At 45.9% G+C, this 14,242-nt stretch overlaps 1 protein-coding gene across 1 annotated transcript in view; it reads left to right on the forward strand.

The window, feature by feature from the left end:
- ARHGEF37 (Rho guanine nucleotide exchange factor 37) overlaps positions 1-14,242 on the forward strand; it is a 64,948-nt gene that overhangs the window by 34,845 nt on the left and 15,861 nt on the right. Inside the window, exons 4-7 of the mRNA XM_012453185.3 lie at positions 22-169; positions 9,587-9,786; positions 11,556-11,686; positions 12,326-12,430. Coding sequence (XP_012308608.2) covers positions 22-169; positions 9,587-9,786; positions 11,556-11,686; positions 12,326-12,430 — 584 coding nt within the window. The remainder of the gene's footprint in view (positions 1-21; positions 170-9,586; positions 9,787-11,555; positions 11,687-12,325; positions 12,431-14,242) is intronic.

The following is a 14,242-nucleotide window of genomic DNA, read 5'->3' on the forward strand; positions in this document are numbered from 1 at the left end:
CTGTTGCATGTTCACCCACAGGTAACTTATTTCTGGAATTCCAAGAGGAGTTGGAGCAAGTCTATAAGATCTACTGTGCCAGCTACGACCAGGCCTTGCTATTGGTGGAGACGTACCGGAAGGAGCCGGAGCTGCAGCAGCACATCCAGGGCATCATTAAAGCAGTGGTGTGAGTAGAACAGCCAGTAAGCGCTCGCTCCTGCCCCACTGACCCGGGTCAGGGGCAGCTACAGTCTCCCCCTGACTTCATGCCGTTCATGCTGCTTCAGGAGTGTACCTCGATCAGCGCCTGTGTCAGTCAGGATAGGGCAGGCTGTGCTGCAGAGACAAACAGCTCCCACATCTCAGTGGTTTCAGACAACAAAGGCTTATGTCTTCCTTAGGCTCCACTGCAGTCTGACCTGGGGCTCTGCTCCGTGTCATCCTCACTCTGGGACCCAAACTCACAGCAGTCACTGTCTGGAATATTGCCAGTCACTGCGGCTTAAGAAAAAAGAGCTCTGGAGAATCTAACGCTGGCAATTGAAGGCTCTGGTTTAGAAATAATATTCATCACTTCTCATAATTCATTGACCAAAACTACTCATAACTTCCTTCAACAACTAGGAGGCAGGGCATGCCACATGTCCAGGGTTGGAGAAGCAGAAACATTTGGGAACAGTGCTCATGACTAGCACAGGAAGGGGCAGTGAGATGAGGGGACCCGTGTGTTCCCATAGTGATGGGAAGCAGGTGTGTATCACCTGAGGATCCCTCTCTACTGGTGGCTGAAGTCCTGCCACATGGAAAAGGGACAGTATCACCAGTCCCTGGTGGACTCATAGCCTAGAAGTAGCACCAATGGGTAGAAGCCCCAGATAGAAAAATGTAAAGAATATGTCTTTAAATTTAGATTTTTGAATAGGTTATCAATAGATTATATGATTCAAAAACTTTAAAACATCAAATTTTTACAATAAAAACAATCTTCCCAGTGCTGTCCCTTCATCCACCCAATTACTGCTTCCAAAGTTAAGGTAACCGCTTCTAAATTTCTTATGTATATCTTTGCAGAGTTTCTTTTTGCATATGCAAGCAATGATAAATATATATTCTTGGCCAGGTGCAGTGGCTCACACCTGTAATCTCAGCACTTTGAGGGGGCCAAGGCAGGCAGATTGCTTCAGCTCAGGAATTTGAGACCAGTCTGGGCAAAATGGTGAAAACCCAACTCTACAAAAAATAAAAAAATTAGCCTGGTGTGGTGGCATGCACCTTTAGTCCCAGCTACTTGGGAGGCTGAGGTGGGAATTTGGCTTAAGCCCAGAAGGCAGAGAATGCAGTGAGCCGAGATTGTGCCACTGTACTCCAGCCTGGGTGACAGCCAGACCTTGTTTAAAAAAAAACCCAAAAGCTTCATATATATACACTCTTGTTTTAATGCCTTTTAAATGAAAGAATTAATTTTTATTTTTTTATTTTTTTTTTGAGACAGGGCCTTACTCTGTCACCCAGGCTGGAGTACAGTGGTATGATATCGGCTCACTGCAACCTCCACCTCCTGGGTTCAAGTGATTTTCCCACCTCAGCCTCCCTAGTAGCTGGGACTATAGGCTTGCGTCACCACGCCTGGCTAATTTTTCTTTTCTTTCTTTTTTTTTTTTTTGAGACGGAGTTTCGCTCTTGTTACCCAGGCTGGAGTGCAATGGCGCGATCTCGGCTCACCGCAACCTCCGCCTCCTGGGTTCAGGCAATTCTCCTGCCTCAGCCTCCTGAGTAGCTGGGATTACAGGCACGCGCCACCATGCCCAGCTAATTTTTTGTATTAGTAGAGACGTGGTTTCACCATGTTGACCAGGATGGTCTCAATCTCTTGACCTCGTGATCCACCCGCCTCGGACTCCCAAAGTGCTGGGATTACAGGCTTGAGTCACCGCGCCCGGCTAATTTTTCTTTTTCTTTTTTTTTTTTTTTGTATTTTTGGTAGAGATGGGTTTTTTTTTTTACCATATTGCCCAGGCTGGTCTTGAACTTCTGGGCTCAAGTGATCTGCCTGCCTCAGCCTCCCAAAGTGTTGAGATTATAGGCATGAGCCACTGCGCCCAGGCTGAAAGTAGTATCTTTTTAATTTTATTTATGTATATATATATATACACATATATATACACACACAGACACACATCTTGGAGGTCTTTGCATTTCAACACTAGCATTTGTAATTATTTGAATGGCAGGCCACATACTCTTCCACTAGGTGGCCGTTCCACAGTTTATTTAGCTGGTCTGTATCGATGGGAATTTGGTTTGTTTTTATTCTTTTCATATTACAGACAGTGCTGCAGTGTTTATTCATGACCATGTGTTGAGTGACGTATATCTGTAAGGTAGATTTCCGGAAGCGGAATCGCTGGGTCAAAGGAAATATGTATTGATAATTTGGGTAAACTTCATCAGATTTCCCTCCATAAAGGCTACGTCAGTTCACATTTCCATCAACAATATGTGAGCCCGTGTGTTTCCCCACAGCCTCACTACAGAGTGTTATCAGACTTCAGAATATTTGCTCCTGCTGTGGATTAAAAGTGTTGTCTCTATATGGTTTCATTTTGCATTTATCTTATTATTAAAGATACCCAATCATCATCAGATAAATGATTAAAGATATCTTTTTATTTATTTAAGAGTCATTTGGATATCCTTTCCTGTGAATTGTTTTGCTTCTTTTCTTTGAGACAAAGTATCGCTCTATTGCCCAGGCTGGAGTGCAGTGGCACGATCTTGGCTCACTGCAACCTCCGTGATTCTCCTGTCTCAGCCTCCCAAGTAGCTGGGACTATAGGCGCATGCCACCACGCCTGTCTAATTTTTGTATTTTTTAATAGAGACAGGGTTTCACCATATTGGCCAGGCTGGTCTTGAACTCCTGAACTCATGATCTGCCCGCCTCAGCCTTCCAAAGTGCTGGGCTTACAAGCGTGACAGGTGTGAGCCATCTTGCCCAGCCCTTTTGTTTTAAAAAAAGGTTATATCTTCCCCAGGACAAGCTCACCAAAGGAAGATAGATGAAGGTCATTTTCTGGAAATCTGAATAGTATGGGAAGAGCAGAAGTCATCATTCTTATCATCATGATTAATTTATCTACTCAGACATCCCTTTTATATCCAAGAGACAGTGTGGACTGAGGTCTGTGAAGGCGAGATATCCCATGTGGAGTCCCCTGCTACCTCCCCTCCTCCTCTTCCTCAGGTTTTTCTCACTCTTTAATCCCCTCTTTCCCCTAAGTCTCCTTTCAAGAACCCATGTCCTAGCCCCTTTCACTCATTTTCCCCCTTTATTCATCCCTTCATGGGTCTTACCAACAGGCTTCTGCAAGGATCACTAGATATGTTTCTATAGTTTACAGATATAAGGGAAGCAAGGTGCCAGACACGAGACAAAAGGAAGTGGAGGCTGCGCAAACTGGAGACAACAGGCCCTGTGTGGCGTGCAGCTGCAGCACGACCTTAGCTGACTGTTGCTACATCAAGTGGCCTTTGCTAGATGACAAACGTCCCCAAAATGTAGTGGCTTAAAACAAATATTTATTTAGCTCAAACTTCTGCATATTAGCAATTTAGCTGTACTCAGTAAATGATTCTCCTGGAATCTTTAGCACCCTCAAATATCTCCAGTCACCCACAGGTCAGCTTTGCTGATCCTGGCTGGGTTTTTTCATATTATCTAGGACACATGAGCTGACTCACCCGTGGCCCCATGGTCTCTCTCATTCCTGCAATCTAGCTTATTCACATCGTGGTCTCAAGGTTCTAAGGACAGTGGGGAGGGCTGGGCTTCTAGAGGTCTTAGCTGGGAACTGGCACATTGTCATTCAAATTAAGTCCTAAGACCAGACCATGCTCAAGGGATGGGGAAATAAACTCCATTTCTTGGTGGCAGGAGCTTAAAAGTAACAAAGGCTTGTAGAGGTTAGGTGAGGAATAATTGCAGTGATTTTTTTTGCAAAACTTCTACCTCAGCTGCCATGTAAGAATGAAGATCCACTGTGGCTAGAGCCTCTGATTTTTTAAGAGAAGCCAGAAACTTAGATGTAACATCTCCCAAGAGTTCAGTGCTGGCATCTAGCTCAGACATTTAATAAACACTGTGTGTGGGAGTCCTAGTTGGCTCAGAGGCTGCTGTTTATTACATCCTCTGCACTTTGGTCTTTCCTAGCCAGGCCAGCTGGACTTTGCTCAGGGGCTCTGGAGCCAGGCTACATGTTGGTGGGTGTGGCTTGGCCCCTGGCCATGAGAGAGCCATTTTATGTCTCAGGACCTAGTTTCCTCATGTGTACTGTGGGAGGAATAACAGCCCCATGTGGGGCATTGATTCATTGCACACAAGTGACAGTCAGTGAATCCAGGTATTATAGTTATCTCGGCTAGGCAGGGATTCTATTTTCTCTGAGACCACATTGTAGTGCTCAATCTTATCAGTGCCATGCTCCCTTGTTATATCAAATATTACATGAATTTATTATCCTGAGACATCCTGAAATATATGCGTAAATAAATATATTGTCTCCTACCTATATTTGTAACTGAAAAAAATCTATATAATAGCTTAACTATAAAGGAGAAATAAAAGGAAAGTCATTTCTTTTTTAACTTTCTGTTGATTTGCAATTTTTTTTTCTTTTTTTCTTTTTTTTGCGTGGAGGAGTGGAGTCTCGCTCTGTCACCCAGGCTGGAGTGTAATGGCGCAATCTCAGCTCACTGCAGCCTCTGTCTCCCGGGTTCAAGTGATTTTCCTGCCTCAGCCTCCTGAGTAGCTGGAACTACAGGCGTGTGCCACCACTCTTGGCTAATATTTGTATTTTTAGTAGAGACGGGGTTTCACTATGTTGGTCAGGCTGGTCTCAAACTCCTGACCTCAGGTGATCCACCCGCCTCAGCCTCCCAAAATGCTGGATTACAAGCATGAGCCACTGCGCCTGGCCAGGAAAACCATTTCTAATAAAATGCTATATATTTCAATGTGCATATGCTTGGACACCACCACTAAAAGATATAATGAAATCCATCAGATGCTTGCATCTATTTATAATAAATGTTTGGATTTAAGAAAAGAGATATCTGAAGCTGTTCTGTACAAAAAGTACAGAAAAATGAAAGAATGAAAGAGCAGAGAGTATGTGTACCCTAGAAAATAAACCTGACTTCTTTGTTTATGATAAGAGAAAGAAGGAGACAACACCATTGAAAAGGGGATTTATAAAAGGTAGTGTCATGGTAATTCCCATAGAGTCCAAGTGTGACAAACATATTTAGGTTCTTAGAAGTACAGCACATTTCATGGCCTTTATTCAGTCTCTGAATGTTCAGGGGAGCATATGAGACATGGAACAATTCTCTGTATTTCAGGACTGTCCTTGCAAGGCATCCAGTGTACCTGGTCCGTGCCCATTAAATGCCTGTGGCATTACTTTCCAGAGCCTGGCCAAGAAGAATCACAGCAACCATAACTAGTTCTTTCTCAGTCTGCTAGGATAGATGGCACCAGCTTATTAGATTCCTTGGGATTCCAAAATGCATGCTGCTCCACCCTTTATTTGGGTGGGATGTTCATTCTTTTTTTTTTGAGGAAGAGTTTTTGCTCTTGTTGCCCAGGCTGGAATTCAATGGTCTGATATTGGCTCACTGCAACCTCTGCCTCCCAGGTTCAAGCAATTCTCCTGTCTCAGCCACCTGAGTAGCTGGGATTACAGTCATGCACCACCATGACTGGCTACTTTTGCATTTTTAGTAGAGACAGGGTTTCTCCTGTTGGTCAGGCTGGTCTCGAACTCCCGACCTCAGATGATCTGCCCACCTCGGTCTCCCAAAGTGCTGTGATTACAGGTGTGAGTCACCACACCTGGCTCTTCATTCTGTCTTTTAAGGCAGCTCTTCCCATCTGAGAGTCAAGGGAATAAAAATCTCGCCTTTGCAGTGGGCAGGCAGCTGTGCCCTGGGTAGGACTGTCCTAATGGTGGAGAAGCCATCAGGGTGGAGAAGGCGGCCTTGCAGAGGTGGGTCTGTCCAGCACAATGCACCGCAATTCCAGAACAATGGCTGAGGCAGCAGAGTTTGGAGAAGGCAATAACCTTCCTTGTTTTCATTTATCAGCTAAGTGTGTTTGTTTTAAATATAAAAGTAACAAACATATGCTTATTGAAAAAAAGGAATGTTCCAACAACACACAAGTGTGTAAAGTAAAAAGGAAAAGTCCATTCCCCTAGTAATGTTTTCCATCCAAATTTTCTTCTGTATATTTATAGATAGAGAGACAGAAAGATAAACAGACAGGCAGAGGATTATTATATAGACAACTCGAATTTTTTATTTTTTATTTTTATTTATTTATTTATTTATTTATTTTTTGAGACGGCATCTCGCTCTGTCACCAGGTTGGAGTGCAGTGGTGCAATCTTGGCTCACTGCAACCTCCGCCTCCTGGGTTCAAGAGATTCTCCTGCTTCAGCCTCCTGAGTAGCTGGGACTACAGGCGTGCGCCACCACGCCCGGAGAATTTTTGTATTTTTAGTAGAAATGGTGTTTCACCATGTTGGCCAGGGTAGTCTCAATCTCTTGACCTCATGATCCACCTGCCTCAGCCACCCAAAGTGCTGGGATTACAAGTGTGAGCCACTGCACCCAGCTGATAGATAGAATTTTTATGGGGCTTTGTCTATACATGCTGTTCTCGAACTTGCATTTATGCTTAACCATAGCCATGAATATCTTTTCAGGACAGTATGAATATTTCTACAGTGTTTTGTTTTATTTTATTTTTTTGTTGAGACAGGGTCTCACTCTGTCACCCAGGCTGGAGTGCAGTGGCATGATCTCAGCTCACTACAGCCTCAACCTCCCAGGCTCAGGTGATCCTCCTACCTCAGCCTCCTGAGTAGTTGGTACTACGGGTATGTGCCACCACGCCTGGCTCATTTTTTATATTTTTGTAGAGACAGAGTTTCACTATGTTGCCCAGGTTGGTCTCGAACTCCCGGACTCAAGTGATCCGCCCACCTTGGCTTCCCAAAGTGCAAGGATTACAGGCATGAGCCACTGCACACAGCATAGTGTTTTTTTAATGGCTGCAGAATTTCTTTCCTGGACTGCTCTTAGACTATGGTTTATTTGACCATTCCTCTGCTGAAGGATATTTGGGTTGTTTCCAATCATTTACTGACTTAGAGTCGCTGAACAACTTGTACCTTTATGTTTGTTCACTTGAGTCTGGATTTCTGTGGGTAGATTTCTAGGGTGGGATTGATGGAGGAAAGGGTTTGTACCCTTTACAAATTGCCAAACTGCTCTGTCTCTCCCAAGATCTTGCCAGTTGATACTCCCACCAACAGAATGTGCGAAGCTCTGTGTATCATCTTTCAATTTCTGTTACCTATCTGAAAAGTTGCATAAAAAGTATTGTCCAAATTACCTTAGAAAGGCTGTAAATGTGAGTGGATGCCCCTATTCTTTGGTAACCTCTTTATGATTGTGAGGAAAGCAAGCGATCATCTCTTTCAGGACCCCTTGCTCTCTAATTTGTGAGGTGACAGTTGTCCCTGTGAGACAGTTGGCTCTTTCCCATGGAAAGTAAGCCCAGAGGATGGAGTTTTGCAAATACCTGGCAATGGTTTCCACCTCCCCTGCCCACAGTCAGCCAAGCCCCATGACACCCTTGGTGAGAGCAGATGGCCAGTGTAGGCATCTCCTGGTGGGTAATCCCGCCCCCTGTAGCTTCTGAGGGGCTCCCACCTGTTCTGCCTATTCTTAGCTTCATGGCTGATCTTTCCTGGACATTTGGTCTGGAGATTTTTCCAAGGAAGGAGAGCCAGAGGCAAGAGCATCCTCAGGGAGGGCCCAGAGAAAGGTTCTGAGTAGCACTGGTTAAGTCTTCAAGGAGAAGGCACATTTAGATGGCTGAGATTTGACCTTCATGGGTTTCTCCAAGCTGTGTCTAGGGGGTACTGGTCATAATCAAGAAAAGACTGTGGAGCCCCTTCCCAGATGCCATTGACTTGGGGACTCTTGAGGAAATTCCAGATATCCTTAGAAGGAGACTGTAACTAGTCATCCATGCATCAATGGTGCATCTGGACAGGACCTTGGCACCGTCAGCTCCTGAGTTTTGTTTTCACTATTTTTTTTTTTAAGGATGAGGTCTTGCTTTGTTGCCTAGGCTGGAGTACAGTGGCATGATCATAGTTCTGTGTATCCTCGGACTCCTGGGCTCAAGCAGTCCTCCTGCCTTAGCCTCCTGAGTAGCCACCATGCCTGGTTAATTTACTTTTTTTATTGAGACAGAAGTCATGTTATGTTGCCCAGGCTGGTCTTGAACTCCTGGCCTCAAGCAATCATTTTTTTAAAAGACCTTTTTTCATAAAAAATTTTGAACCTATAGAAAAATAGTAAAATGTAATAGATACTCACATACCCACCACCTAAAATTAACAAATGTTAACATCTTGCTGTTTGCTTCATCTATTTTTATTCTAAACGATTTGAAGGAAAGTGTAGATATTATGACTTTTTACCCCTAAATACTTTAAATACATCTCTACAAATTAAGTTCTTGTGGTTTTTTTTTTTTTTTTTTTTTTTTTTTTTTAGTATTCTTTTATTTATTTATTTATTTTGAGACTGAGTCCCACTCTGTTGCCCAGACTGGAGTGCAGTGGTACAATCATGGCTCACTGCAACCTTTGCCTCCTTAGTTCAGGTGATTCTCCTGCCTCAACCTCCTGAGTAGCTGGGATTACAGGCGCCCGCCACCACACCTGGCTAATTTTTGTATTTTTAGTAGAGACGGGATTTTGCCAACTTGGCCAGGATGGTCTCGATCTCTTAACCTTGTGATCTGCCCATCTCGGCTCCCAAAGTTCTGGGATTATAAGCGTGAGCCATGGCGCCCCACTGAGTTCCTGTGGTTTTAAGAACTTTTTAAAAGGCAGCAGACCATTCTATTAAATGAGGTATCATGTGGATACCCAACACAGAGAGTTGAGTTGTGCTCGGGACAGATCTGAGCAGAGATGTCAAGGATACAGTTGAACGTGCCAGTCTGGAGCTCTCGAGCAGAAGTTGGAGGTGGAGATCTGGGCTTGGGATGTGTTTAAAGCCATAGGCTCAAATGAGGTCACTAAGGGAACGCAGAGAGAGAGGGAGGAGAGGACACCCCAGGACACTCTAGCCTTGGAGAGACACCAGCAGAGGAGGCTGAGAGAGCTGCCTGCAGAGTGTGAGGAGAAGCAGGACAGAGGGTGTCTCTGGGGCCAAAAGAAGAAAGTGTTTCACGGGCAAGGGTGTAGTCAGTTGTGTTTGCTGTGGAGAGGCCGAGCAAGCTGAGGGCAGAGAGCTGAACGTTGGATTTAGGACAGATGAGAAGTCAAGACCCAGAACTGTTAGTTCTAACATTTAGTACTCACAAGCTACAGATGAGGAGGAATCGGAGGACCATCAAGGGAGGGCGACTTGCCTGCGATCATACAACGAGCTAAATGGTAGAGTGAGGGCTACAGCCCAGGCCCCTGGTCCTCCAAAGGGCAGACTTTACCTGCCTAACACCAACCTTCTCCCTCAGGCCGCAAGCTGGATCTTCAGGCCTCAGTTTCTTGCTGGTAATTCCTCTGCAGAGGATCACCAGGTACCCATTGCTGCTGCAGAAAATCCTGGAGAACACACTCCCTGATGCCAGTGCCTACCCGGTCCTTCAGAGGGCTGTCTCTGCCCTCCAGGACGTGAACACCAATATCAATGAGTACAAGATGCGCAAGGAAGTGGGTAAGGACTTGGGCATTTAAGAGGATACATTTGTGGGAATGCTTCCAGTTACAGAAAATTTATTTAAAATCAGTTTCACCAGTAAAGAGAATGTAGTAGCTTATGTAACTATAAATCCAGAGGTAATGAGAAAGTTTTAGGCAGGGTTTGATCAGGGTGCTGGCTCCATTTCCCTGTAACTCCCATGTCTCTGCTCTTTACTCTGTATCAGCTTCATCTTCAGGCTGGCTTGCCTCATAATAGCAAGTTATGACTGTTCTAAGACTCACAGCTGCACACTACACTTCCAAGGGTAAGGCAAGGTTTTTTCCCCCTTAGCCACAAAAATTAAATTGAATCTTCTCTTTGATAGGACCCTCCTGGGTCATGTGCTTACCCTGAACTAATCACCATAATTAGGGTGCCATTAACTGATTGCCTTAGGCCTGGGTTATGCGCCCTTCTTTGAATCAATCACTGTTGCCAGGGGGTTGGAATTCTATGGATTGGCTTGTATCAGTCAGCAACCCACCCTTTGAGCTAAAGTGAGATCAATCTCATCCAAACCACATGACTGCCACACTGTGGAGGAGAAACCAATACTGGGGTTGTTAAAACAGATAGGTTTGGAAAGTGAAGCAGTGTCCTAAGTTAAGAGAAACTCAATTACATGGCCGAGACAATACAAAAATGGCAATTCAGCTAATGTTAGTAAGAACTAACTGTGCCGTGCTTTTTCCTTTATCGTCATATTTGATCTTTGCACTAACCCTCTGAGGTTGGCCCCGTTAGCCCCATTTCACAGTCGAGTGAAATGAGAGAATACATCACTTGCTTCCTCTCACAGAACTGATAAGGGACAGAGCCAGGTTTCTTTCTTTCTTTCTTTCCTTCTTTTCTTTCTCCTTCCTTCCTTCCTTCCTTTCTTCCTTCCTTCCTTCCTTCCTTCCCTCTCTCTGTCTCTCTGTCTGTCTGACAGAGATACACACAGTTGCCCAGGCTGGAGTACAGTGGCCCTATCTCAGCTCGCTGCAGCCTTCACCTCCCAGGTTCCAGCAGTTCTCCTGCCTCAGCTTCCCAAGTAGCTGGGACTACAGGCGCATGCCACCATATCCAGCTAATTTTTGTATTTTTTTTAGTAGAGACAAGGTTTCACCATATTGGCCAGGTTGGTCTCGAACTCCTGACCTCGTGATCCACCTGCCTCGGCCTCCCAAAGTGCTGGGATTATAAGCGTGAGCCACCGCACCTGGCTGAGAACCAGGTTTCAAACTCAGGCCTGGAGTTTTCATCACCATGCTATCCTATATTTAACAGCTTTGGATTTCCTTCCCACCTGCTTCTCCATCCAGGCCAAGAGATGACAGGTCAGTAGGAAGCACTGAGTCAGGAGCGGGAAGTGTGGCTCCCAGCTGGCCTGGCTCAAACTGGCTGAAGGACCCCAGGCAAATCTCTTCTCCCTGGGTTCTTTAGGAAGTCCATTCAGACCCTCTGTCTTAGGTGACTCTCCCGGCAATCCTGCGATGTGGCTGTTCCCATTTTACAGATGAGGAAACTGAGGCCCCAAGGAGTGGTGACTTGCCAAAGTCAAGCAGGCAGGAAGCTCTTCAGCCAGGGTGCACACCTTGGACAGAGGACCCTGTGCTTTTCCCGTGTGACTCACCAACCTGATGAATGTGACCCTGTTGGAGCAGAGGGCCCAAGCAGGTGCCCAGCTAGGCATGTCCGTGACGCTTGCTTTCCTGGGTCGGCTTTGATCACTGTGCTTCCCCTCTTCTCTGTCGGTGCAGCCTCCAAGTACACCAAGGTAGAGCAGCTGACCCTCCGGGAGCGGCTGGCCCGCATCAACACACACACCCTCTCCAAGAAGACCACCCGGCTGAGCCAACTGCTGAAGCAGGAGGCAGGGCTGATCCCCAGGGTGAGCATGGGCCTGGGAGGAAGAGTCCCATCCAGCCACCCCTGAGGCCAGGCCCTGTGCACGGGGTAGACAGGGGGCTTAGGCTCCTTTCAGAACTGAGGCAACAGAGGCCGAGAGAGTGAGGTGCTGGGAAGAGGCAGAGGTGACACCCCACTTGATTCTGAAGAGCCAGTGGAGGGCTTTCTCCAGTGTTTTGGGCCACTCTCTCTGGGGCCTCTTTACACAGATAGGAGAGCTGGTCTCTGAGTCTGGGCAAAGAACCAGCCCCAAAGAGCTACTTCCAGCAGCTCAGGTTGGCGGAGTGCCTGCTCTGAACCAAGCACGCTCACTCAGTGAAATAGGTGTTCCCATTATCCCCATTTTGAAGATGAGAAAACAGAAGCTCAGACAGGGTGAAACACGTGTCTGGGGTCACACAACTAGGAAGCCAATGAACTGGAGCTCATGCTTCTGTATCCGATTCCATGCTCTGAATGCAAAACCCCTGAGCTACACTATCCACTGAGCTTCGGGGCTGTGAGAACCTGCGCTGGTGGGAGAGCCTGTGGAAAGGTTGTTCCAGGGAGGACTTGGGACACTGGAGCCGGTGTACACTGCCCCCTTGTGGATATTCTCAGCCCTCACACACATTACTTTCAGACAGAAGACAAGGAATTTGATGATTTAGAAGAGAGGTTCCAGTGGGTGTCGCTGTGTGTGACTGAGCTGAAGAACAACGTGGCTGCTTACCTGGACAACCTGCAGGTGAGGACCCTGCAGGGTTCATAAAGGGCGAGTCTCGGCTGGGTTCCCCCGGCAGGAGGCTTGCAGGGCCCAGCCTACAAGCTGGGGAAGGTCATCCAGTCTCTGGCTGCCACCAGAAGAATGCTGGCCAGCACTCCTCAGCCCCAGGTCATTAGACCAGGGGTGACTTCTGAGCCCACTGGGGTTCCTACCAGGTAGGGTCAAAATTCACTGGGACCAGAGCCCTCCAGAGCGACCCTGTCAGACCAGCACCTAGAGCAGGGGAGACAAACTCAGGTGCCTGAAGGGGCCAGGCAGGTAATGCTACTGAGTGAAGTGTGCAGGCGATAGGCAATCCAGTGCAATAGGAGTGTAGTGTCTAAGAGGCTGTTTATGAGGCTTTTCAGTGGACTGACTTACATATAAAATCGTATTTGGAATTTGAAGGACTGAATGAATGAATGAATCAAATCTAAAGGAGCAGCTGTTATTCAGTCTGTGGGTTGGTGCTGGGTGGGAATCTGGGCCCAGTTCTTCTGACTTTAAGAAAAACGTACCTGGAAATTCAGGTATTTTCCAGATTTTTGATGACATCTCCTGATGTGTGAATGTGAGCAACTAATTAAATGAAGATTTAAATGCTATGAAAGCCCAAGAAACTATATCTCTACAAACTGAATTCAGCCCATAGGGCCACCAGTTTGTGTGACTCTCCAGCAATGTCAGTTTCCTCTAGCCCAAATCTCGCCTTGATTCTTAGTATCATTGCTGACTCATTCTGTCCACCCTGCCTCCTTTACGTGGTTTTGTTCTTAATTACGTACATCTGTGCAAACCAGCTCAGTCAGAGATGATAATGGGCCCTTTGGATAATGGAGTTTGGGATGGCGTTATTGAAATATGTAAAGGAAGGAAAGTGTAGCTCCACGCTTCTCTGTGTGGGTCAATCCCACTGCTTGTTCATGTTCCACCGTGGGCACCCCAGCCCGGATCCTGTTACAGCACAGCAAGCAGGAGGGGAAGACGCTCAGAGCCAAGGCATGAAAAAGAAAGGAGAATGGAGTTAACATGGAATCTTGTCATTAGTGATGGATTCCCTCTTTTAATCCTCTGACTGAATCCAGGAAAAGCCTACTTGCTGGTATTCCTTTAACACACGCAGAATGAGTTTCAGGCTGAATAGCATTTCAGAATGATATCCAGACAGTAGAATGTAATGACAGTGTTTTGTTTTTATAGCAATTATTTTATATGCTTATCTGTGGTGATTACTGCTGGTTTTCCCTTTGTGGTAGCATTGTAAGGTGTGTGTGTTTTTTTTAAATGCATTGATGTAAATAGAAAAGGTTAATTGATTTAGAGAAAAGCATTAATAGAACATGTGAAATATGGACATGAAAAAAAACCTACTGCCAGGTGCGGAGGCTCACGCCTGTAATCATAGCACTTGGGAGGTTGGGAGGCTGAGGCAGGTAGATCACTTGAGATCAGGAGTTCGAGACCAGCCTGGCCAACATGGTGAAACCTTGTCTCTACTAAAAATACAAAAAAAAAAAAAAAAAAAAAAAAAAAAAAATTAACTGGGTATGGTGTTACATGCCTGTAGTCCCAGCTACTTGGGAGGCTGAGGCAGGAGAATCACTTGAACCTGGGAGACGGAGGTTACAGTGAGCCAAGATCGCTGCACTGCACACCAGCCTGGGTGACGGAGTAAGATTCTGTCTCAAAAAAAGAGAAAAAAAACCCCCACAAAGGTGGATGCAAATGTGTGAAGTTCAAGAAGCACTGGAATGAGGAGAATGAGGTTGGTTCAGTCTAAGGCAGAACTTTCTA

Source organism: Aotus nancymaae, unplaced genomic scaffold (genome assembly GCF_030222135.1).
Source record: "Aotus nancymaae isolate 86718 unplaced genomic scaffold, 86718_ANA_hifiasm-v0.15.2.pri h1tg000064l_1, whole genome shotgun sequence".
Lineage (NCBI taxonomy): Eukaryota > Metazoa > Chordata > Mammalia > Primates > Aotidae > Aotus > Aotus nancymaae.